At 35.9% G+C, this 22,799-nt stretch overlaps 11 protein-coding genes across 11 annotated transcripts; 5 read left to right on the top strand and 6 right to left on the bottom strand.

The window, feature by feature from the left end:
- Positions 1-1,364: 1,364 nt before the first annotated feature.
- Positions 1,365-3,671, bottom strand: RAD53 (serine/threonine/tyrosine protein kinase RAD53; the record flags this gene model as incomplete). The annotated part of the gene is made up of 1 exon (XM_071054331.1): positions 1,365-3,671. One exon carries the CDS (start codon positions 3,669-3,671, stop codon positions 1,365-1,367), a length of 2,307 nt encoding a protein of 768 aa, XP_070909024.1.
- Positions 3,672-4,454: 783 nt separating this feature from the next.
- On the top strand, positions 4,455-5,531 carry RRD2 (peptidylprolyl isomerase RRD2; the record flags this gene model as incomplete). The annotated part of the gene is made up of 1 exon (XM_071054332.1): positions 4,455-5,531. The coding sequence occupies one exon, from the start codon at positions 4,455-4,457 to the stop codon at positions 5,529-5,531; it is 1,077 nt and encodes a 358-aa protein (XP_070909025.1).
- Positions 5,532-5,694: 163 nt separating this feature from the next.
- PRP46 (mRNA splicing protein PRP46) lies at positions 5,695-6,912 on the bottom strand (the record flags this gene model as incomplete). The annotated part of the gene is made up of 1 exon (XM_071054333.1): positions 5,695-6,912. The coding sequence occupies one exon, from the start codon at positions 6,910-6,912 to the stop codon at positions 5,695-5,697; it is 1,218 nt and encodes a 405-aa protein (XP_070909026.1).
- An 851-nt stretch (positions 6,913-7,763) lies between these two features.
- Positions 7,764-10,469, top strand: RNJ42_04170 (non-specific serine/threonine protein kinase; the record flags this gene model as incomplete). Its single annotated transcript, XM_071054334.1, has 1 exon — positions 7,764-10,469. The coding sequence occupies one exon, from the start codon at positions 7,764-7,766 to the stop codon at positions 10,467-10,469; it is 2,706 nt and encodes a 901-aa protein (XP_070909027.1).
- Positions 10,470-10,687: 218 nt separating this feature from the next.
- RNJ42_04171 (uncharacterized protein) lies at positions 10,688-12,034 on the bottom strand (the record flags this gene model as incomplete). The annotated part of the gene is made up of 1 exon (XM_071054335.1): positions 10,688-12,034. The coding sequence occupies one exon, from the start codon at positions 12,032-12,034 to the stop codon at positions 10,688-10,690; it is 1,347 nt and encodes a 448-aa protein (XP_070909028.1).
- Positions 12,035-12,580: 546 nt separating this feature from the next.
- On the top strand, positions 12,581-13,378 carry ATG5 (Atg5p; the record flags this gene model as incomplete). The annotated part of the gene is made up of 1 exon (XM_071054336.1): positions 12,581-13,378. One exon carries the CDS (start codon positions 12,581-12,583, stop codon positions 13,376-13,378), a length of 798 nt encoding a protein of 265 aa, XP_070909029.1.
- A 23-nt stretch (positions 13,379-13,401) lies between these two features.
- On the bottom strand, positions 13,402-13,857 carry PPT2 (holo-[acyl-carrier-protein] synthase; the record flags this gene model as incomplete). The annotated part of the gene is made up of 1 exon (XM_071054337.1): positions 13,402-13,857. The coding sequence occupies one exon, from the start codon at positions 13,855-13,857 to the stop codon at positions 13,402-13,404; it is 456 nt and encodes a 151-aa protein (XP_070909030.1).
- A 695-nt stretch (positions 13,858-14,552) lies between these two features.
- PXA1 (ATP-binding cassette long-chain fatty acid transporter PXA1) lies at positions 14,553-17,117 on the top strand (the record flags this gene model as incomplete). The annotated part of the gene is made up of 1 exon (XM_071054338.1): positions 14,553-17,117. The coding sequence occupies one exon, from the start codon at positions 14,553-14,555 to the stop codon at positions 17,115-17,117; it is 2,565 nt and encodes an 854-aa protein (XP_070909031.1).
- Positions 17,118-17,291: 174 nt separating this feature from the next.
- NOP53 (Nop53p) lies at positions 17,292-18,626 on the bottom strand (the record flags this gene model as incomplete). The annotated part of the gene is made up of 1 exon (XM_071054339.1): positions 17,292-18,626. The coding sequence occupies one exon, from the start codon at positions 18,624-18,626 to the stop codon at positions 17,292-17,294; it is 1,335 nt and encodes a 444-aa protein (XP_070909032.1).
- A 1,147-nt stretch (positions 18,627-19,773) lies between these two features.
- On the bottom strand, positions 19,774-21,090 carry KES1 (oxysterol-binding protein KES1; the record flags this gene model as incomplete). The annotated part of the gene is made up of 1 exon (XM_071054340.1): positions 19,774-21,090. The coding sequence occupies one exon, from the start codon at positions 21,088-21,090 to the stop codon at positions 19,774-19,776; it is 1,317 nt and encodes a 438-aa protein (XP_070909033.1).
- Positions 21,091-22,111: 1,021 nt separating this feature from the next.
- Positions 22,112-22,474, top strand: POC4 (Poc4p; the record flags this gene model as incomplete). The annotated part of the gene is made up of 1 exon (XM_071054341.1): positions 22,112-22,474. One exon carries the CDS (start codon positions 22,112-22,114, stop codon positions 22,472-22,474), a length of 363 nt encoding a protein of 120 aa, XP_070909034.1.
- Between the last annotated feature and the right edge of the window lie 325 nt (positions 22,475-22,799).

The raw sequence follows: 22,799 nt of genomic DNA on the forward strand, positions 1-22,799 counted from the left end.
CTTTTCTTAGGGTAAATATTCTCTTAACCTTTAACTAAGAGTACTACGTAGAAAAAAGAGGAGGCACAAAGGTTTTTTTTATGACCTAGTATAGATAAGACAGAAACAAAAACTAAGATTCTTACCCAGCTCAATTAGTAATTGTTTTCAGCCTTCTAAGCACCAAGGGAAGATAAAATAGTATTTTTTTTTCCCTTTCTTTCTATGCTAGTGGGGTCTGGGGCCGGATTAGGAAGGGAGGGGGAGGGGGGAGACCAGATACAAATATTTTACGCCACTCTTCTCTCGGACGCAAACGAGTCACAGTTATACCTAAAAAGGAATTTTAACAGAAAAAAAAAAAAGAAGTATAATTTCAAATATTATAAATACCCCAATGGTAAATTAAAAGAGGGGCTATATTGAATAACAATTTATTACGAAATGAAGAAACGTGATCTAACTTCAATGAGTTATTTCCTTAGAGATCTCAAACACGTTATAATTCTAGAACTGTAGGTATTATAATACTCTCGAATTTTTAATAAAAGATAAGATAAAGCTAAACAAAAAGTTTTTCTCTATAAAAGGATAGATAAATATTCTTAGAGACAGCTTTTTTTCTCTTGCCCTCTTTATATACCAGTAATTTTTTTTTAAAATACTTATCATCTTGTATTCTTTAAGCTACCCCCTTTTTTTTTTATATTTCAGTTCTTATACAATAGCCGCCATCGAACTCCCACGAGATCTCTAAGAGAGAAATATAGATAACCGCAGAAGTCCTTTGCAATATTCACCTACCTCCGAACCACCCCCCTTTTTTTTTGTTCCTTTAAAAACCCCTCGGCGGCTAAACTTCCTAAAAGGATTATCAGAACCGCTCCGAGAATGGTGTCTTACTCCATGTTTTTTTTAATTTCCAACTTTCTACCCCACGTTTTATCTAAGTGCTGTTCTAGACTCTAATATACAGTGAACAAAGACGCAAGAGATAGATATTACTGTTACCCTTATTCATGTACAATATTAGCCGATTCAGCTATACTTCTATTAATAGTAGCTCTTAAAAATATATGGATCTCTTCAGAAGCCTTGCAGGTAAACCTATATAGTATTTCAGCGGCTAAAGTTTATATATGGTGATTAAGTTAATGTTGCGCCTGTCAAAGTTTATAAACTTAAACAGGAAAGTTATACTTATGATAATTTACTAAGAATGACATTTTTTCAAGGCATCTATGACGTTTACTGTCTCTAGTATTTCGATAGAGTACCGGTGAACTACATACCTTGTAAACATATGAAATGACAATAATATATTAACAATGCTAATTATTATATAAAAAAAAACTAAAAAAAAAAAAAGAGAAAAAAAAAAAATTTTAGAAGAATTGTAGATTTTCAATATTGTGATCTGTTTGATCAAGTTTAGCACGCTTAACTTTCTTAGAAGGATCTGTAGTTGATTGTGACAACGAAACCGAATGAACCCTTTTTAATATATTGTTTTTACGTTCTGGTGATACCATGGTTTGTTTCATCTTAGCTCTTTGTAAAGCCATCATCTTTGTCAGCTTGGTGACTAAAGAACGTTCGTCATTAGTCTGAGGAATAATGGATCTTTCCTCATTTATACCAAGGCCATTATTGAAAAGACCTGTCGTGTCATTGAGTTCCACTTGGAATCCGATAACAAAGTTGTTTTGTTTATCCCAAATGATCTTTATCTCATCTCCGTCTTGGAGTAAGTATTTTTTACCTTGAGTCATCTTCATATCGTTAATATAACTATCATTTGACCCAGAATGACAGTACCAAATATCATCTAAACCTTGTGCCGGAGATTCGTAAATACTCTTACCAATTGGATGTCTTTTCTTGAGGATAAAACAGTGTACCCTTGATAATCTATTATCATCAATTCTACAATTGCAATCATCCGATCTCCCGATGAAAAATGGATTCACACCCTGTTTGATCTCAAAACTCTCCTGTATTTCACTATTCTTTAGAGGTTTAAATGTAAGAAATTTACCTGACCCTTTCTTCTTTACACTTTTTACACAATTATTAATACTGTCCACAGGGTTTAATAGCTGTGGTTGAGTGAATCTTGTGGGAGGTTGTGTAGGAACTTTGAAGTCGTTAACTCTTTCATTGAGTTGCTCTTGTTGAAGCCTTTTTTGAGCTTTCATAAATTCGTATTGGGCATCATCCATGTTTTCGAGGACTTTTTGTTGTGACATTGACTGTGAAAGTGAGACTTGTGAATAAGCACCTAAGCTTTCTATTATTTGTGAAGAGTATGATTTAATCCATGGATGGTTCAGAGCCTTTTCAACCGTCATTCTTTTGCGTTGATCTACTTGCAGTAAACCATCTAGAAAGTCTCTGGCTTCATCTGATATTCTAAAGTCTCTTAACGGTCCTTCGTGATAAGATCCCTTTCTAATTTGTTCATATAGTTGTTCTTGTGTGCTTCCACTGAAAGGTAAATGTCCTGTTAAAATAACAAAGACTAAACAGCCTAGAGACCACATGTCCACTAAAGACGAGTACTCATTCCGATCGTCATTATTTTCTTCTTCGCTAGAGGAACCCGCAATGCCCCCTATGACTTCTGGAGCCACATATGCTAAAGTACCACAGAAGGTCTTCATAAAGGTACCATTACCTTGTACTTTTGCAAGACCAAAGTCCGTAATTTTTATTAATACCGGATCATCTTGCTCTATCAAAATATTATCTGGTTTTAGGTCTCTATGACTGATTCTTTTCGAATGGATATATTGAACACCTTCTAATATTTGTCTTGTAATTTCTCTACCTGCTTCTTCGCCCACAGCTCCATGTGCCGCTACAAAATCCATCAAATCCCCCCCAGAAACAAACTCCATTACCATATAGTAATTATCGTCATCCTCATAAAAGGCCTTTAAACTCACTATTCTGGGGTGATCCAGTTTCTGAAGAACTTCTAATTCTCTCGACACACCATCCATATTACCTATCACTTTCTTCTTATTGATAATCTTAACAGCAAACGTCTTACCTGTACTTCTCTCTACTGCTTTTTTGACAGTTGCAAATGCACCTGTACCCACTACTTCATCATTAATGGAAAAATCCTTATATATACCACTCATTTTCAATTTCGCACTATTTGAGTGCCTGGAATTCAACTTTGAACTACCCTTATTATTGCTCATCTCTGCCTTAACCTCTTCAAGATACTCTCTAAACTTATCATTAATAAATATCACTAGCGATATAACATTTGATGATACACCTAGCCCCACAGTTATTTCATCTCCTTGGGATAATAAATGATTCCTGTCCTTCTCCACTCGTTGATTATTTAGCCATGTACCGTTCGTAGATGAGTCTCGAAGTAAAAGATTACCATCTTCTCCTAGAAGTATTTGAAAATGTTTATTAGACAAACGAAATATGTTGCCTAAATGGTAGTCACAGGCAGCGTTCCTACCAAACACCCAAACCTTCTTTATTGGTTCCTTTTTAGCAGCAATCTCATGCACATCTACCTCCATATCCTTGATTGGTATCTGACCCGTTGTGCATATTATTCTGAATACGCTATTTCTATTAATTTGTTCCTGGGTAAATTTATCTACTAGATACTTTTGAGTAGCCTGTGTACTCTGTTGAGTCGGCTGTGTCTCCATCATCACTATCTAAAATTGGTTTAATGTCAGTTTAGATTTTTCTCAATTGATGCTTTTCTCTTTAAGTTCCTATTTGATATTAAGTTCTTTTCCCAAAGAGAATATAAAGTTAGAAGAGAACAACGATACCTGTGATCAATTCGAAGAAAATATCAAATTAAGGTAATATAATCCCTACCCGCAATCATTCCGTCATTTGTGTTCAACCAGACAATGCAAGATGGCATCACCTACATCCTTCCTGACGTGTTTGTTGTCATTTTCACTGTTAGAAAGAAAACTCAAAAAAAAAAAAAATCTATCACGCGTATCCCTCGTTGAAGAAATAATCTATGATATAGCAATCTTATCGATTCAGGAATAAAACAGATACCTAATATAGAAATGTTTTCTCCTCACACTTAGCTCTAATACCTTAAAGCTAGACACTAAATCCAAGCATAAATACATAACTACTTAATATTGTATTGCATGTTTCTATCTCATAAACATGAACATACGAAATAACAAAGCAAAGAAACCAGATTTAGTAGCTAAGTAACTAAAATCACAACTGTCATTACAAAATATTACTTCAATATCAATCTTGAAATCTTTTCAATCGAAAACCTCCAGATTATCATTTTTAGCTATTATAGTCATCATATACGTATATATACCTGTATATAATGGATTTAAAAGAACAGCATATTGGAATTAAGGGTGGCTAAGTAAATTTGTTATATAATAACATGAGGAGCTTCTTAGAAACTTAGAGACTAATAGAGTAACGTTATAAAAACAAAGATGATACCTGAGAAAAGACTCTTGACTGAAAATGATATGAAAATTTGGGAAACTTCTGAGACCCGGGAGTCCCTATTGGAGTTTATTTCCAAATTGGCACATGCAGTTGAAGGGTTTGAGAATAAGCAGTATTCAGAACCGATATCAGATAATATTAATGCCGTTTGTGACATACTAAGGAAAGTTGAGGAGATTTTTGAGAAACACCCTGTAATCCAGGATGCTCATATATCTAGATTTGGTAAAATTGAATTTAGGGATTTTTATGACGATCTGGTGACAAATTCCACTAAGATTATAAAAGGTGCACTTCCACAATTAGCTGATGAGAATATAGAACAATTGTCTTTATATTTACAGGAGTCATGGGGTAATAAGAAAAGGATTGACTATGGATCAGGACATGAATTGAATTTTATGTGTTTTCTATTTGGTCTGACCAAATATGGAGCTCTTGATATCGAAAAGGATGCCAGGAACATAGTGCTAAAAGTTTTCATAGAATACCTAGATATCATGAGAAAACTGGAAACAATATACTGGCTGGAACCTGCTGGGTCACACGGGGTATGGGGTCTGGATGACTACCATTTCCTACCGTTCCTATTCGGAGCCTTTCAATTGTCACCACACAGACACCTCAAACCAAAATCAATACATAACGAAGAAGTAGTTGAAATGTTCGCAGATAGGTATCTATATTTTGGCTGCATAGCCTTCATTATGTCGGTGAAAAGCGAAACTTCATTAAGGTGGCACTCGCCCATGCTTGATGATATTAGTGGTGTGAAGAAATGGTCTAAAGTTGCTGAAGGTATGGTAAAAATGTATAAAGCTGAGGTGTTAGGTAAGCTTCCAATTATGCAACATTTCTACTTTGGTGATTTTTTGCCATGTCCTGAGGGTATATCACTAGCTAGAGGTCATGTACACGACGGTGACGACGCTCACGATCAGTGTTGTGACGATGGTACTGTTCATAATACCTGGGGTGACTGCTGTGGGATAAAAATTCCTAGTCTCTATGCTGCTGGCACTGTTGAGAAAAATCAGAAAAAACCCATACCATTTGATTAGTTTCGTGATACAATTGCAGGATATACCCAAGGAGCAAGATATCAACTCATTATATGCCAAAATTATAGACAAAATATGCAACAGTAATAGATTTCAAGACTATATAGGGTGATGATAATGATAATTTAGTGAATTTTTTATGCAAGTATATATTAGTGTTCAATCATAACTTTTGTAAATCAATAGAAGGTTTCCATTCAAGTCCTGGATGACTTTCTGGCGTGGCAGTCTCGTCTTGCTTCCAAATTTTAATGCTCTTGTCTGTTTCCCCAGTTATTAAACGCAGACCAGTACCATCAAAAGAACTACATAAAATGCCTCTTTCACTTTCCAAGGAACCCGGTAATTCCTTGGTTACCATCGATTGGTACTTGTGACCTGATTTGTAGTCAAAGAAAGACAATGCACCATTATCGCCACCAGCGAATAGCACATCGTCCTGGTTTACACTCAAGGTGTTTATGACATCGAGATCATTAGACTCATAGTTTGTGAGGAGCTCGCCTAAAGGTAGCCGCCATGCTCTAATATCATTTGTGGATGCTGAAGCCATAGAGAATTCTGAGGGGTGAAATGCAATGTCTCTAACCGTTCTTTGATGATGGGTTAAAACTTTCATAGCCTTACCAGCTACAATATCCCAAAGCCTAATGGAAGCATCAACCGAGCTACTCACGATCTGGGGATCGACTGGAAGGCAGTGGACTTTAGTGATAGGCCCCTTGTGACCTGGCAGTACCATTATAGGGAGCCTGGTTCGTATATCCCACAATCTTACCACACTATCTCTACCAGCGGTAGCTATAATATCTAGGGTTGGGTGGATATCCACAGTGTGTACACCTGATAAATGTCCATGATAGTTCCGTATAGCCGTGTTTTTCTCCAAATCCCAACACTTTACAGTCTTGTCCTCACTTACCGAGAACATATAAGGGTGTCTATCAGAGATGGCTAGGTCTCTAACAGTCATTTCATGTCCTGTCAATGTTATCTTTAACTTCCCAGAAGCCAAATTCCATATCTTTATAGTCTTGTCATTACTACTCGTAGCAAACCACTCGTTATCAACTTTATCCACAACAACACTTCGTACCCAACCACCATGCCCATTAATAACCCTAACAAGCTTCCAAGGCGCATGCCACTTCGGTACTTGCTCTTTTATCCTTTTCTGCCGAGATATCACAGACTCGTGTCCCATCTCTTCACCATACTTTTCCCGCAACACCATCGAATTATCATTGCGACCACCTGCCCTTACCTGTATAGCACTTCCTGTAGCAACCTTCTTGTCTATGTCCTGCTGTGCCATATACTTAAACTGATTCTCCCATCTCGTGGAAATATACACTTCATCAGCATCTGATATACTAGTCATCGCCAAAAAAACAAACAAGGAAGATGTTCTTAGTGGAGTAGCACAATTTCAAAATTAATATAACTATAAACTAACGTAACTGTAATCGAATGTAATCATAAGCTTAGTATTAGTATGATTATAGTTTCAAACAATCATACATAACGGAGCCTTTAGTGTAATAATATTTTTTATTTTCCTAAGAAAGCCTGTTTTTTAATGAATTAAAGGCCATCATCTGACCTTTAAATTTTTTCTTGTAATAAAATCAAAAAATCCCGTAGATCGTTTTGAAGAGGGGGAGAAAGAAGGCAGAAGGGCGTCTGTTATTTTAGAAAGAGATAGGAGAGCTTACGAACAATTGGTATTGTTAGCATAGCAACAAGAATCACGTTATTGAATAAAGATTTGATAAATAAAAACGGAAACCAAAACAAACACAGGCATTAATACTTTTTTTTTTTTTGATAGTTGTTATAATAACCAAAGTTTTAAACGTATTGTCTGCAAAGAGCAAAAGAAAAGGGTAACAAGACAAGACAAAAGAAACATAACACAACACAAACAGAACCTAACAAGAATTATTACCGAAAATTATTAGTATTGAATAAAAAAAACAAACTTACCAGTTATAAATCCAAAGCAAAAAATAAGAAAACAGGGGTTCATTAACTTTGTTTTTTCGACTTATATTTAATATCAGATATCTCGAGTAGGATTAACGGTTGTTAGGGGATACTATAATAATTTTTTTTTTCTATTTATTTTTACATTGGAACAAAACTAATTTGCTATTAGATGAGATAATAAACACCTATAATAATTCTAAAACTAATACTAATACTATTACTGATAATATAATAAAAAGAGATATGGACATTTTGCAACCACCTACAAAAGCGGAACAGAATAATCTCAAATCTATAATAGGATCATCTTATAATCGACTCTATGGACAGTTTAGCTCTAATGAACTCTATGAGGTAGGGAATTATAAAATTCAGAAACAAATTGGTGAAGGAAGTTTTGGTAAAGTGTATCTAGCTACACACCGACCCACGAAGCAGAAGGTCGTGCTTAAGACAGGAGATAAAAGTGATCCCAATGTGGTACGAGAAGTGTTTTATCACAGACAATTTGATTACCCATATATAACAAAGCTTTATGAAGTTATTGTAACAGAGAGCAAAGTTTGGATGGCATTAGAGTACTGTCCAGGTAAAGAGTTATACGACCATCTACTGGCAAAAAGCAGACTACCCACTTTAGAATGTGCCGAACTTTTTGCTCAGATAACAGGTGCAGTACATTATGCCCATGCTTTGAACTGTGTACATAGGGACCTGAAATTGGAAAACGTCTTGCTGGACAGACATGGAAATGCGAAACTGACAGATTTTGGGTTTACAAGAGAATGCATAACTAAGAGCGTCCTGGAGACAGTATGTGGGACTACAGTGTATATGGCACCAGAAATGATACAGAGAAAACCTTACGACGGCTTCAAAATAGACGTATGGTCGTTGGGTGTAATCTTATACACTTTATTGTGCGGTTGCCTACCATTTGATGAAGATGACGAGGTCCAAACCACTTTTAAAATTATAAATGATCCACCAGTTGTGGATGAAAGAATCACGATACCCGAGGCTCAGAACCTTATAGAACAACTACTTTCGAAGGATCCGAATGATAGACCATTAACTAATCAGATCTTAAATCATCCATTTTTACAACCTTACGGTTCGATGATTTTAGACCAAACGAACAAAATTATTTTAAAACAGAGACAAGGTGGCTCACAATTCAGTTCCAGACTAGAAAGGAGGTTATTAAAGAGGATGAAAAGGTCCGGTTTAGACACACAAGCAATAAAACAATCTGTAATAAAGAAAAAATGTGACTCACTATCTGGTATGTGGTTCTTAATGGCTGAAAAGGAGAAAAAAATAGAAGATAAAAATAAGCCAAGGAGGAGTCGATCAATGCTTTCAGTTAAAAAAGTGTTTGAGAATTCAGCACAAGAACTTATAAACGAAGAAGAAAATTTAATAAAAACATCACTAGACATTACAAGGGCAGCATCGATTGGAAAAATCTTAAATAAACAGGCCGAGAGAGTTGGTTCACTAGCACCTATAAATGGCGTCAAGAAATCTATTGAATACCCGGCTAGGTCTTTAAATCTAACTAACTCAGGTTCCATTCATGAAACTAATGAACAATCGCAAAATACTCATCACCACAATAACCTGAAAGTTAATATGAATAATGATGCGATGAGAAAAAGTAGTGAGAGAAGTACTGGTAGCAAAGATCAATCACCAAAAAAGACGAACATATTTAAAAAGATGTCACGATTTTTTAAAGAGAAAAAGTATTTTAATAATGTTAACAATGAAGAAAGTGCCACAAGTGTAGATACAATGAGGAAAAGCCTCGAAACGTCCATTGGTGCATCTTCCCATCACAAAGAAACATCTTCCCCTGACAAAGGCTCATTTACCGACGAAAAAAGTAAACAGGAATCGACTAATTCTAAGGAACAAAAAACAAATAAGGCCCCGATTGAAAATATAGCTGCGTTACCTTTTCCCGACAAAATAGAAAATTCTCAAAGTAAGGAATCTACCCCATCAAGATTAAAATCACCATCTTTTAGCGAGAATTCTAGACAAACTTCGATTGAAAATTATGATAGTGATTCAATAGAGAACTCTAGATATGATAGTAGAGAAGGAAAGAAATCGTCACTAACAGTATCACGACCTTTATCTGGATTATCGGAGATTTCCAATGATACATACAATTCCGATTATTCTACTGATGGAAATATGTCAAATTATAGGACTAATGAACCCAATCTATCTAACATCTCAAAAACGAATTCAGGTGGAAATTCTCAGTATTCTGGCAATTCTGAGAAACTTCTCAATGGAACAGGTCGTAAATATATTGGCAGAAATCTAAGTATTATTTCAAACCAATCGAGTGCATCAGAAAGGAGTTCACGTACAGATTCATTCTATGATATTACCACCGCTTCTCCTCCAATGTTTGTTGATAATAGAAACAAGAGTAGTTTCTCTCATAAGGAGTCTGTTCTACCACGATTCGGTACACACCATTCCTGGAGTTCAAAAAGATCATATTCCGGCGGTGCTAGAATTGGCACTTTGGGTAGAAGGGCTCAAAAACGGAACTATCTAAAAAATAGCAATAATAGAGCCCAGGCAATTATTAAAGAGGAAGATTCATCCGAAAATGACGAAACTGATGTATCGAATCACAGTTATAGATCATATAATGATAAATCACCAATTAATGGGCTTTCTACTATAAATCAGACTAGCAGCTCTGAGAATAGGGACGACAGTACTCCTCGCGGTTCACCTATAATTACTTTTGATGATCATGTTAACAACTCTAGCCGTAATAATATCACGGAATCAAAGCCAGAAAAAAGTCAAAAGATTTTTGCTCCAAAGAGTAAGAATATCAGATCCATCAAAACAATTGAAGAAGATGACGAATTAATTAGTGCTGCTGACCTAGAAGATAATTTTTCGGATGACTAGAAAAGTTGACACAAATGGATATATAAAAATAGACAGAATATAAACAATATATATATAAATGTATATGGATATATATTCACAACTTGCATATTTTGTGCTGCATTTCCCTAGCCATCCTCACTCAACTTTTTTTATTATATGTTTAACTACTGATACCCGCGATCATGTCAATGAGCGCAATAAAATACAAATTTGATTCAAAATGTCTGTAACAAATATTATTTATTTCTAGAGGAGGTGTTCCTATAGTTTGGCATTTCATTATTTTTTATACCTAAAGCCTCTGTCAGGAAAAACTCAAAAAAATCATCTTCATCAATATCGACATTTTCCGATCTAAAGTAACTTGTTATACTGTCATTGCTATCAGAGGAGAGGTCTTCCACATCTTCTGTAAGGTCTTCTTCGCCGTGTATTAAGTTAATCAAGGTGTCAAAAGTATCTGACGCATTTGGGTCTCCACGTTCCTGTATATCTTTAGAATCAACTGCCTTTATAGTAATTTTAGAAAATAGATCTGCGATTACATTAGCTTCATTAGTTTTCTCTACTAATTGTATATCCCTATCTTTACTAGCCCGATCAAGCAAAGACGATATAACTTCACCGTAGTAAAAAGAATACATATTCTCGTCCTCATCTTTGTAGAACTGCTTAACGTACATTATTAGTATAGAAAGAATTTTTTTCGGGACGATTACATTGAGAGAGAAAGTCTCACTTTCTCTCTGAAGCTTAGAAAATGCGAGATCCTTTTCAATACCAGGTATTAGCAGCTGTTTTATCAAATAGGTCACAATAGAAGGATTCTGTTCAATTATATTGAATATTTTTCCGTCAACAAACTTTAAAGGCAAAGAACGGAGATCATGAAAGTATCCTTCAGGAAAGACAGATGTAAATTTATCTTCAATTCTATCCTGAACGGCCTGTATACAATTACATTTGTAAACCCCTTTCAAAAGAAATTCCATACACTCACTAGGGACTAGACCCCGATCTGGATAAAAACTTAGCGGAATTGTTTTAAATCTTCCTTCATGAAGCCAGAATCGATTATTTGCTACAGGATATTCATATTCTCGAGGTAAGATATTATTGCACTCTGACAGAATAAAATCACCATCTGTATCGCAAATTTTTATAAAAACATACTGACTTGCTTTTTTTGAAAAATTTGCCAGGATGCTCAAAACTATTCCTTCTTCATCCTCGATATTATCTTCAACACAGTGATAACCGAGTATATAAGGACTCCGTTTATTCCTATCAAGCTCTTCTAGCTTTAGAGTGACTCCGTTATATTCACTCCAGGGATAAGCAACATTCCATTTATCAAATTCCAGTTGTAAATCCTCAAGCACTTTTTCCAGTTCTATTCTATCACACTCTGGAGTAGAATAAATATCCAACCAAAATACTCCAAAGCAAAGGTATGTCTTCTCTGGAAGATCAAGCTCGTCAATGGTTTCCAAATCATCTTTTGGCTGCCATAACCATTCTGGATTTACCGGCTGTTCTGGTACAACAATTTTTTTCACTGTAATATTTTTCTGCTCAGTCATTACAGAGAACAGTTCATTTTAAAATAGATAGTTTTTTTCTTTCTTTAGTATTTAATTGAATTAACTATATTTTTATAAACTGGATGACATCCCTTGGCTTTACCCTATATATACTCTTACGTTTCTACTGTTATAAATCTTTATGAATGCATTGCTCATCGCATGAATCCAGAAAGGAAATTTCTTTAATATTTTTCTTCATAGCTGTGAAGAGAAAAAGAACAATGGCCACTTAGAAACATTCGTAGAAGAAGGTACAATTTAAAAAGATAAATTAAATATTAAAAAGTGAAAATCATTTAAATATAGTGCCATTCATTATATGTTGAAAATAGCAATGCCCAGCAGTAAAATCTACATACCGGGGTGAAATTGTCACTACCAAGATCAGTTTTAGAGGATAACATCTTTACTTACATCCATTATCATTAAAATTCTTCAAACAAATACTTAGAAAAGGGCTATTTTTAAAGGGAGTCTTGTTTTTATGACACCATAAGATTATCAATACAATATAGTGGAGCAAAGAACGAAGTGTACTAAAAAATGGAAGAGATACGATATTTAGTTTGGAATGGAAGTATAAATGTTCAGGTGGAGGTTGACTCACCAATGTTCATCGAGGGAGTGCCTGATAGTAACAAAAGGATAAAATTCTGGGTACCGAGGAATTGCTATATTACATCCTGTTTAAATTCGGTATTAAGGCAAGTAGAGACTGTACTTAAGTATCGCCCCACCGAGATATTATCCAAAATGTGGTTTGAGTATAAAGGGCGGGCTTTACCCTGGACAATTCCCTTAGGGGTCTTGTATGACAGTCATCATTTGGTGAAACATGGGTATCCCGAGCAATTCAATGAAAATTTTATAAACATATGGGAGATAAAATTAAGGTACAGCAAGGAACTACCCAGCAACGTAATACCATTGATAAACGGTGAAGAACAGGTAAGGAAGTTCGTGATGCATCAGTGGAAGCAGTCGTGTTTTATCTTGAATGGATCCTCGAAACAGGTGATGTCGTTATCAGTCAGCGATACCGACAAGCTGTGGACCGGTATGTTGGGGAACGATATAAGTTCATTTAACGAGGTAGCCAAGAGAATCATACCGAAAACACCCAGAAGAGTCCCGCTCGTAGTCATTGACACAAGAATAGAACCGCTACAAATACGACAGCCTAACATGGAAGACATACCATTTACGGATTTCCTCACTCGATGCAAAACAGACAGAGTACTCTGTCAAGGAATAGAGCTCGGTGCAGAAACAGGTAGTCTCTTCGATATATACAAAGCAATGTACAGTTTTGATGGATATCTCTATGTAGTTATCAAGTAGTCTATACATATTTTTATATATTTTCAATTGTGCTTGATTAATGTGGTATATGCAACTACATAATCACTGTCGTGGGAAATCGAAGCCAAGTACTCACAACGCGAGAGAAACTCGTCAAAGGGCTCACCACTAAGCGAAGCGCTGTCGATGTTCAGCCGCGGACTCCCCACAGCGGTCCGCGTTCTATACAGAAGACGAGTATACACACGCATAGCCGAGGGCACCTGCTCAGGCGGACACACCGCCATATGGTCCACCGCAGAAAACAACGCTTTGTACCCGGCTTCCTTCAAAGCCCACGTACCGGCCACTTTCGTAAGCAACTGCGCATCCGAGTAGTCGCCAAGACGCCGTATCTCTTCCTCGTGCATGAATTTAGTGACTAACCTCTGAAACCCCGTGGTCCCTCTCGGGTACCGTGCCAAGAGACGCGCCACACGCGGCAGATACACAATGTCACATCCAACACCAGCGATCATTTACCACACAGACGAAAACTACTTCCTCTACGGCTTACACATCCCTCCATACTAAAAGAGCCGCTTACTTTTTTTTACGCGTCCCTTATTTCTTTTTCCCAAGTTTTACCACCCAGCAGGAAAACATCAACAACAAAACAAAAAAAGGTAAACAATATATCCGGGTAACGATTCGGATGAAGAAAAAAAAAAAAGTCGGGGGGGGAGGAAGAAAAAGGAAGAAAAAGGAAAAGAGAAAGGTGCGGGGTAGAAGAAAATGAAGGGTTAGAAAGTCCCGTAGAAGAGAGCAAGATATTACAATGGTCATCTCCGGGATGGGAAAGAAAGACCTCTGATCTGGTTGTGACTTAAATTATTGTCGGTTTAGGGTTTAAGTCATTAAAAAAAAACATCTTATGATATATTGTCTTTCTTAATGGAAATGCGTGTTTGGGAATTGGAGCGAGAAAAAAGGGTGTGGGGGGATAAATAAACGCCGATTTATAGATTTGGTGCTACTATATAAGGAGACACAGGGCTATGAGGAGAGGGAAGGGATTTCTGAAATTGAAGTGGATGTGTATAAAGACTACTAAAACTAAACTAGATCTCATAACACAGAATATACATTTTAAATCATAACACAGATTATACATTTTAGATCATAACACAGATTATACATTTTAGAGCTTTTAAATAAAAAAGAAACTAAGATAATGGACGGACTTAAAGTTAGGGATGTCATATTGAATCTCCATAGGCAGTGTATAGGGTTGAATCTGCAGGATGTGAGTGGGAAGAGGTATCTTTCGGTTTTGATGAAGCATCTGTTTGCTGTAGCGAGGACTGGTTCTACTGGGTTTTTTGATGGGCATAAGAGACGTGCGAGGATGATACTATTATGTGTGATGGTTGTTATCTTATCTGGGGCTGGTGGGGTGAGTTGGGTAGCTCTACGGCTAGTGACGAGGGTACGGCATTTCTACAATTACAACTGGAAGAATCGCGGGAGAAGGCCCTCTATGCGGAGGACGCGTTCGCAGATGAGGCTTGCTGGTGGTGGTAGGATCATATATGTTCCTGAGGATACGATAGAGGGCAAACCCACTAGGACCGAGAATAAAAAGATATTTATCCCTCCTACTGATAACGATATCTACGAGCACGATAAGTTTTTGTTCAAAAATGTGGAGTCTGAGAGGACTAAAGGTACACAACTAGTATATTCCAGGTTTCTGAATCAGATGAGCGTCATCTCCAGAATATTGATTCCTTCCTTTATGGATAAAAATGCCCTTCTTCTTTCAGCACAAATTTTCTTTTTGGTGATGAGAACTTGGTTATCACTGTTTGTGGCCAGGCTGGATGGTCAGATCGTGAAGGATATTATCGCTTGCCGAGGCAGGCGGTTTTTGTTAGACCTCGGTTGCTGGTTTCTCATCGCAATTCCTGCTTCTTATACTAATAGTGCAATCAAATACCTACAACGGAAATTGAGTTTGAGCTTCAGAGTGAATTTGACTAGATACATTCACGATATGTACCTGGATAAAAGGTTATCTTTCTATAAGTTACTGTTCGATTCGAAGGCATACACATCGGTCATTAAAAATATCGATAACTCAATAACAAGTGATATTACAAAGTTCTCTGATGCTACATGTTCCGTATTTGCCAACATTGCTAAACCGGTTATTGATTTGGTGTTTTTCTCGGTATATTTACGTGATAACCTAGGCACATTTGGTGTTGCTGGTATATTTATTAATTATTTTATTACCGGTTACATCCTCAAAAGGTATACACCACCTCTAGGAAAACTAACTAGTGAAAAATCTGCTGCCGAGGGTGATTACTACAACTACCACTCTAACTTGATTAACAACAATGAAGAGATAGCTTTCTACCAGGGTACTGAAGTCGAGAAAACAAAAGTTAAGGAGCTATATGAAGTACTTATGGAGAAGACCCTAATTGTAGATAAGTGTAAATTTACCTACAGTATGATAGAGGATTATATCCTAAAGTACACCTGGTCTGGTTTAGGGTATGTTTTTGCATCTATTCCTATTGTAGTTGGGACAGTAGCTTCCGGGGTTAACAATGAAGAATCTAATATGAAAGAATTTATTGTTAATAAGAGATTAATGTTATCTTTAGCTGATGCAGGATCAAGACTAATGCATTCGATCAAGGATATTTCTCAATTGACAGGCTACACTAACAGAATATTTACCTTACTTTGTGTTCTGCACAGAGTCCATTCTAATGATTTCAGCTTTGGTGCTAATCCAGATGACAAATTATTGGAACTAGAGGAATCAACTTCACATCCTAAGACATTGGAAAGAACGATGAGACCAGCTATCCGTGGTACTATACAACGTAATTTCAATGGTGTCAGACTTGAGAATATTGATGTTATTATTCCTTCACCTGCTGGAAGAGACGGAATTAAACTAATAAATAAACTGGCTTTTCAAATTCCACCTCATATGGACTACAATGTGTCAAATTCGAATTCTATCCTTGATATTACGGGTTCCAATGACATAAATTTACCATTTTTGCAAGGTTCTGGTTCAAGTTTGTTAATTTTGGGGCCTAATAGTTGTGGTAAAACCTCTATCCAAAGAATCATTGCTGAGATTTGGCCTATTTATAATAAAAAGGGTCTATTGTCAATCCCCCCTGAAGATAACTTAATTTGTATCCCACAGAAACCTTATTTCACCAGAGGTGGTACATTGAGAGATCAGCTAATATATCCAATGTCTTCTGACGAATTCTTTGACCGCGGTTTCAAGGATAAGTATTTGGTTCAAATCATGGCTGAGGTAAAGCTTGATTACTTATTAAAAAGAGGGACCGGTCTATCTTACTTGGACACTGTAGCAGAGTGGAAAGATGTTTTAAGTGGAGGTGAGAAACAGAGAGTTAATTTTGCTCGTATCATGTTCCATAGACCTTTATTTGTTGTTCTAGACGAAGCTACGAATGCAATTAGTGCGGATATGGAAGATTATATGTTTAATCTACTGAAGAGGTATAGATTCAATTTTATCACGATTTCCCAGAGACCTACCTTGATTAAATACCATGACCTATTACTGGAAATATCAGGCAAATCCTCTGGTACCTGGCATCTACAAACTTTAGGCACAGATGAAGCCATTACCTCAATTGACGAAGAGATTGACGAACTTGAAGGTAAATTGAAGAGTGTTAGAGAATGGGAAATGGAAAGGGATGAACTGATAAGAAAATTGGCAGTTGTTTAAATACTTTACGAATTTTCATGTTGTATATATTTCGTATGCATTACAAACTATTTTATATAAATTAATAATTATATATTCTTTTGATGTTTGAGAATGATTAAGCTGCCAACTAGTGTACAAAAAGTCCGATAAGATAAACATGCTATAAAAATATGATAAATGAAGAGAAATATATCATTTGAAATCCTTGTATGTCCATTTCTCTGTGATCTTTTGTTTGTATCTTCTTCCTCTTGTTTTTGGTACACGGGCCTCTACCTTACCGCTACTCTGTAGCTTTCTTACTGTATCATATAATAAATTACCTTCGGGTTTTAGTTTTCTCAAAGAATCAGATAATTCATCTTTGAATTTGATTTCCAGACCTTCATTCAGAATATGATATTTAGTTCCTAATTTGCCCTTCTTGTTTTTCTTAACTTTCTTTCCCTTCTTAGCCTTTTCTTCTAGACGATTTACAACTTCTTGTTCAATTTCTTCCAATTTTTCTAGCTCCTTGATATTCTTTTTTAAGTCCTTAATTTCTTGATGCATCTTAACTCTTTCTTCGTGTCTCTTGGCTTTATTCTTTTGATATTTGGTTTTCTTCTTCAGTTTCACGGCTGGGTTTAATGAAAGCTTAATGTTACCGTCTTCGTCGACATCTTCGTCTTCGTCATCTTCATCAGCTTCATCTTCAGAGCCAGAAGATTGTTCTTCATTATCATCGAGAACTTCCATTAGTCTTTGAATTTTATCTTTATATTCTTGGATTTTAATTCTAGCATCCTCTCTTTCTTTTTCTTCTCTATACTCCTTCTCAACCAACGATTCCCATTCTTCAGTGTTAGGATTGTAAGATTTACCAGCATGAGGTAAGTCATGGTAGTCAGCGACCTTTACCGGTTTCTGATCTATAGTCTTTGGTTTCGTAGCTGCGATGGACCAACTAGTTGTAGAATATTTAAACAATTCCTCTGGAAGATCTTCTTTCTTCTTCTTCTTAATTTCGATACCAGATGGCAACTTCACGCTGTTTTCTTCTTGATGTCCCCAGAGATCAAATTTTCCGGATTTTAGCAGACCTTCCTTGTCAGCTCTATTCTTAATCTTCGATTCACCATCGATTTTACCGGCTAGAGATAGTAACTTATTCAGCTCTTTCTTTGAAACACCTTGGATTTTGCCAGCTCTTTCTCTCTGTTCCTGGTGTTTTGGGTGAATAATGGAACTGACCTTGGAAGCATTTTTAATAGAATCAAGAATTTCCTTACTTTTTAAGTTCTTAATCTGCTTTCTTTTTATCAATTTACTCTTTAATGCATCATCACCTTCTTCATCAACAGCAAAAAGAGAAGCATCTTGTAATGTACTTAGATCAGAAGTACCATGAGTGATCTCCAAATCCTTTTGAGTTTCTAACGATTTCTCAATGTCAGTTAAATCAATATTCTTTCTCCATGCTTTCTTACCCTTTCTGGTCGACTGTTTATACTGTGCAGGTCTTGCAATAGGCTTAGTTGGTGGCATATTTTGAGAGCTTATATATAACTGTGGTGATTTTTGAACCGTTTGGTGATGAATAGCAACTGTTAAAAAAGTAGTTATGATATATAAATCCTTGATAAATCTAATTACGACTATACACTGAATGCACCATATAAAAGAGAAGGCCATCGGAAAGCTCATCTCATCGCAAAAAAATGAGAGTGAAATTTTTCAGTCAAGTAGAGTCATGATATACGAAAAATCGATGAGCTGATCAACGGTTCAGTAGAAAGTCATCTATGGTACAGTTTGATCTTTAACAATGCTGAATTCAAGTTAGAATAGAATGCAATGGCAACTCATCTTCGATGTAGTACTTTGAAGTTACGATAACATTGTACAATATCCATTTAGTAGATATGTTCTGGTAAAAAACAACACTAACAATAAGGCAAGAACTAGTTCTACCATCTAGGACCTTAGTAAGCACCGATGCGGTAATCATAGTAAGTTTTATATTATTAAGATGTTTTTAGGAGAACTTTGATACAGCAATAAAATTTTTACTTTAAACATTGTTTTAGGGAAGTATTGTATGTTCTATTTATTCCGTTAGTAATAATGAATAAGGCTTGGTAATATGTTATAACAAAAGGTTTATATATATATTTGGTTTTTAAATGACATCAATAACAATTTATTGTGAGTTTTATTTAAATAAAATTTATCATAATTAGTTCTTGTTTTTTTATATTTTGATTTATTTATTGTTTTTTTATTGTTTTTTTATTTTAGTTTTTTATTTTATTCTCTTTGGATATATTTATTATAACAGTTGTATCATCTCTTCGTATCCTTGTGGTATATGCAAATCAGAGTAACATTTAAGAATAGTCCATAAGGCAAACAAACATTTATCGCAGATAACCGTTTATCAGTTAATGGGTAGGTTTGTTATAACATTCTACATTGTTGGTGTACAGAAAAATAGGCAATTTGATCTTTTCCTTATATTTTGATGACAAGAAGAAGTGCAAAATAACATAAAAACTTTCTGAATTAAAAAGATACAGGAATGAGTATCTAGGAGACTAGTAGAACGACAAAAAAAATTAAAAAGAAAATTAAAAAGCTCTTTTACCTTTTTTATGGCATATTTATATAAGTTATTCTCTCTATGCGATCAAATTTACAGGGTAATCTCCTTTTCTTCATCCCACAACTTTCTATCAAATCTCCAATGAATAGCTTGCAAGTTTTCCTTCTTGTCTTCTTTGTCTCCCACGATAGTACCACTTGGAACGTTTTTTATGGACAGATTCATTGTCTTGGCCAAGCTCAAGAACAAGTCATCCTTTTGTGGGACTAAGTAATCCTTACTAGGGGTTTCACTGTAGTCAAAGTCCTTGAACCATCTTCTTTCCCAACAAATTCCCTTAGCTTCTTCCTCCTTTCTTAGGTCTCTCTGCTTTTGTTCAAGTTCCGTTTTAGTCTTAGTGATCTTATCCATGTCACCTGTTGTTATAGCCTCAGCAACGTCCTTCCAGGCCTTCCTACTCTCCAATGGATGTTGGTCTTCGATGCTCTTGACCTTCAAATGTTCTGTGGCAACCTTATCGGCCTCGTAAAATAGACCAATTTCCTCTTGAGCGCCTGTAGCAGGGTTCAATTTAGAGATTTTAGAAGTGCCGGACCATTGGCCTTGGATAGTATATATAGCCTTGTTCTTGTCAGCGCTGTCGGCAGCACTCTTGAAGATTCTAGCTTTGAAGGAGTTCTTCTTACCAGAGAAGTAACCTCTACCAGAGAATTCGACTACACATAAAAGACCGGTGGAAGATTGCAAGTAAGACTTACCTTCTAGTTCGACAAATGGAGCGGCCATAAGGATACCTTCGATGTGAAGTGGAGGAGGAGTAACCAAATAGGACTCCTTGTTTACCTCTAGTAACGTGTGACCGAATTGCTTGACTGAAAGCATCAATGTCTTTGTGAAACCAGCCTTGACTTGGTTGTAACCTTGTAACTTCACCTTGTTCTTGTCGTTAAAGATTGTGTAAGCAGTGACTGGAGGGTGGTGGGAGACTTGTTCGGACAGCAAAACAGTTTCACCGAAGTCTGGGTGTTCCTTGTTCTCCCACTTACCAACGAACAATTCACCCAAGAATGGGTTTAATGGTTTCTTTTCGGAACCCATAGTTTCGTCACGAGAACAGTATTGGGATTTCAAGGTGGAGATGAACCATTTGGTGACAGAAAGCATTCTAGCCATCTCAGGGGAATCAACCTTAGGGTCTACGGCACAGTGTTCCTTGAAGTTCTTCTCATTTATAAAGGATGGTTCTAGGAACAAGTCTGGGTGTTCAGCCCAGTATTGAGAGAATTCTGTCAAGGAGACTGGAGACAAAATGAATGGAGGAGCACTCAAAGAGGACAAATCACCATTGAAAGTAGAAACAGACTTCAAAAAGGAAGTCCAGGCAGAAGAACTAGCGTATCCAGACATTATTGTTAAGTTTTGTTTTGTTTGTTTTGTTTGTTCAAGTTTTAAATACTTATTAGTTCTCCTAAAAGATTTTTATAAGTTATTGGTATTGTTATTTAGGGAAAAGTTTTATTATATCTATTAGTTTATTTTCCTTTTCCTTTTCCTTTTTGGTTCTTAGTTTCCCCCCTCCAAGAGATCAGTTTGAAACGTAAATCCTTATGTCAAAAAGTCAGTTCTTCTAGGGACCTAGTTTTCCTGGTTTTCTTGTCTTGCTTTTGCTTACTTTTAGAAATCTATTAGCAAAAGAGATTCTTAATATTTGAAATAAAAAGCAAAAAAAGTTCAAGGGCCTTTTTTTTTTTTTCTTCTTTCTTTCTTATTTATTTTAAATCTTAGTAATTAAGATTCTTTAATTTAGTTCTATTTAGTTTATATTTAATTAGTAGATATTTTTTTTTTTCCTTTCTTTCTTCCTATAAACGTACTCTTTAATTTGGGGGAGAAAAGGTTGTTTATTTCACGAAGGTTAAGCCTTATCGAATGCAAGAGAAACGTGTAATATTACTTTTTTTTTTGGTTCATTTGGGTATCTTCTAAAAACTTGTTGATTCTTCTTCTTCTTCTTCTTCTTCTAGTTGTGGGATAAAGTCCCTCAATTTACTAATTACGTTGTTGTTGATTGTTTTTTCGGCTTTTCTACTTCAACTTCTTAAAGAAAAGCGTATCCTAAAAAATATAGGGACCGAAATAATACACTGTAGCACGGTCGTTTTTCTGAAGAAAGAGAGAGAGAGAGCCCTATCAATGTTATTACTGTAATAGGAGAGAGAGGGTTTACTGCTGGGGGTTTGGGCCTATCTCATCATTGATGCGATTTAAAACATGGTCTGCACGAGAGCAGGTGGTACGTTAAAGGTGACTCCTTTAAGTATCAATAATGTATAAAATATATGTGAATGCTTGGTTATATAGCTGGAGTTGAGTGCAATTATATATAGGGTAGAGATACGAGAAAAAAGGGGAGTATTAAAATATCAGAATGATGCAATTGGAGGTTAATGGGTTTTATATTGGCGTAGAATATGAGAGAGGTGATGGTATCAAGGCACCTGTCACGTTAAATGTATGTCTCAGTGAGAGTTCTGAAGCCAAGAGTAGTGATCTAGAGTGCTACTATTACACTGTGTTGAATAAGAGAGATGGGAAGATTCTGGGGATTCCATTGAGAGATACTCAGCTGGACTGGGTAAGGGACTTTGCCCGTCTCTGTGCTACCATGGTCACCAAACAGGCTCAGAAACCGTGTTATGTAGCGGTGTCGTTCAACGGCAATGCAAATGCGTTTCAATTCGATACTCCACAGATACTCAAGGCTATAAAAGATACTACTTCATCGAATTGAAGCCACAATTACAAAACAACGACAAGAACAAATACTAGCATTTCTGCATATATATCTATATAGGACAGCATTCTAAACGAAAAGCATTTACAGAAAACAAAATTCTGATTAGTAAAACAATGATCAGCCAGCTTTCACCTCCTCGTTACCCTGCTTCTCAATAAATCTGGGAGACAGTGTTATAGAAAGAGTTAATGATTTTTTGTAATTATATACGTCAAGTATTTTTTGTGACTGTAATAGTAATGATACACCCTAACACCCATCTTTGACAACATTAAATTTATTTTACAAATTTTTAAGTTGTTTTGTTGTTGTTTTTTTT

Source organism: Nakaseomyces bracarensis (genome assembly GCF_045282275.1).
Source record: "Nakaseomyces bracarensis strain CBM3 chromosome Unknown Scaff13_0, whole genome shotgun sequence".
NCBI lineage: Eukaryota > Fungi > Ascomycota > Saccharomycetes > Saccharomycetales > Saccharomycetaceae > Nakaseomyces > Nakaseomyces bracarensis.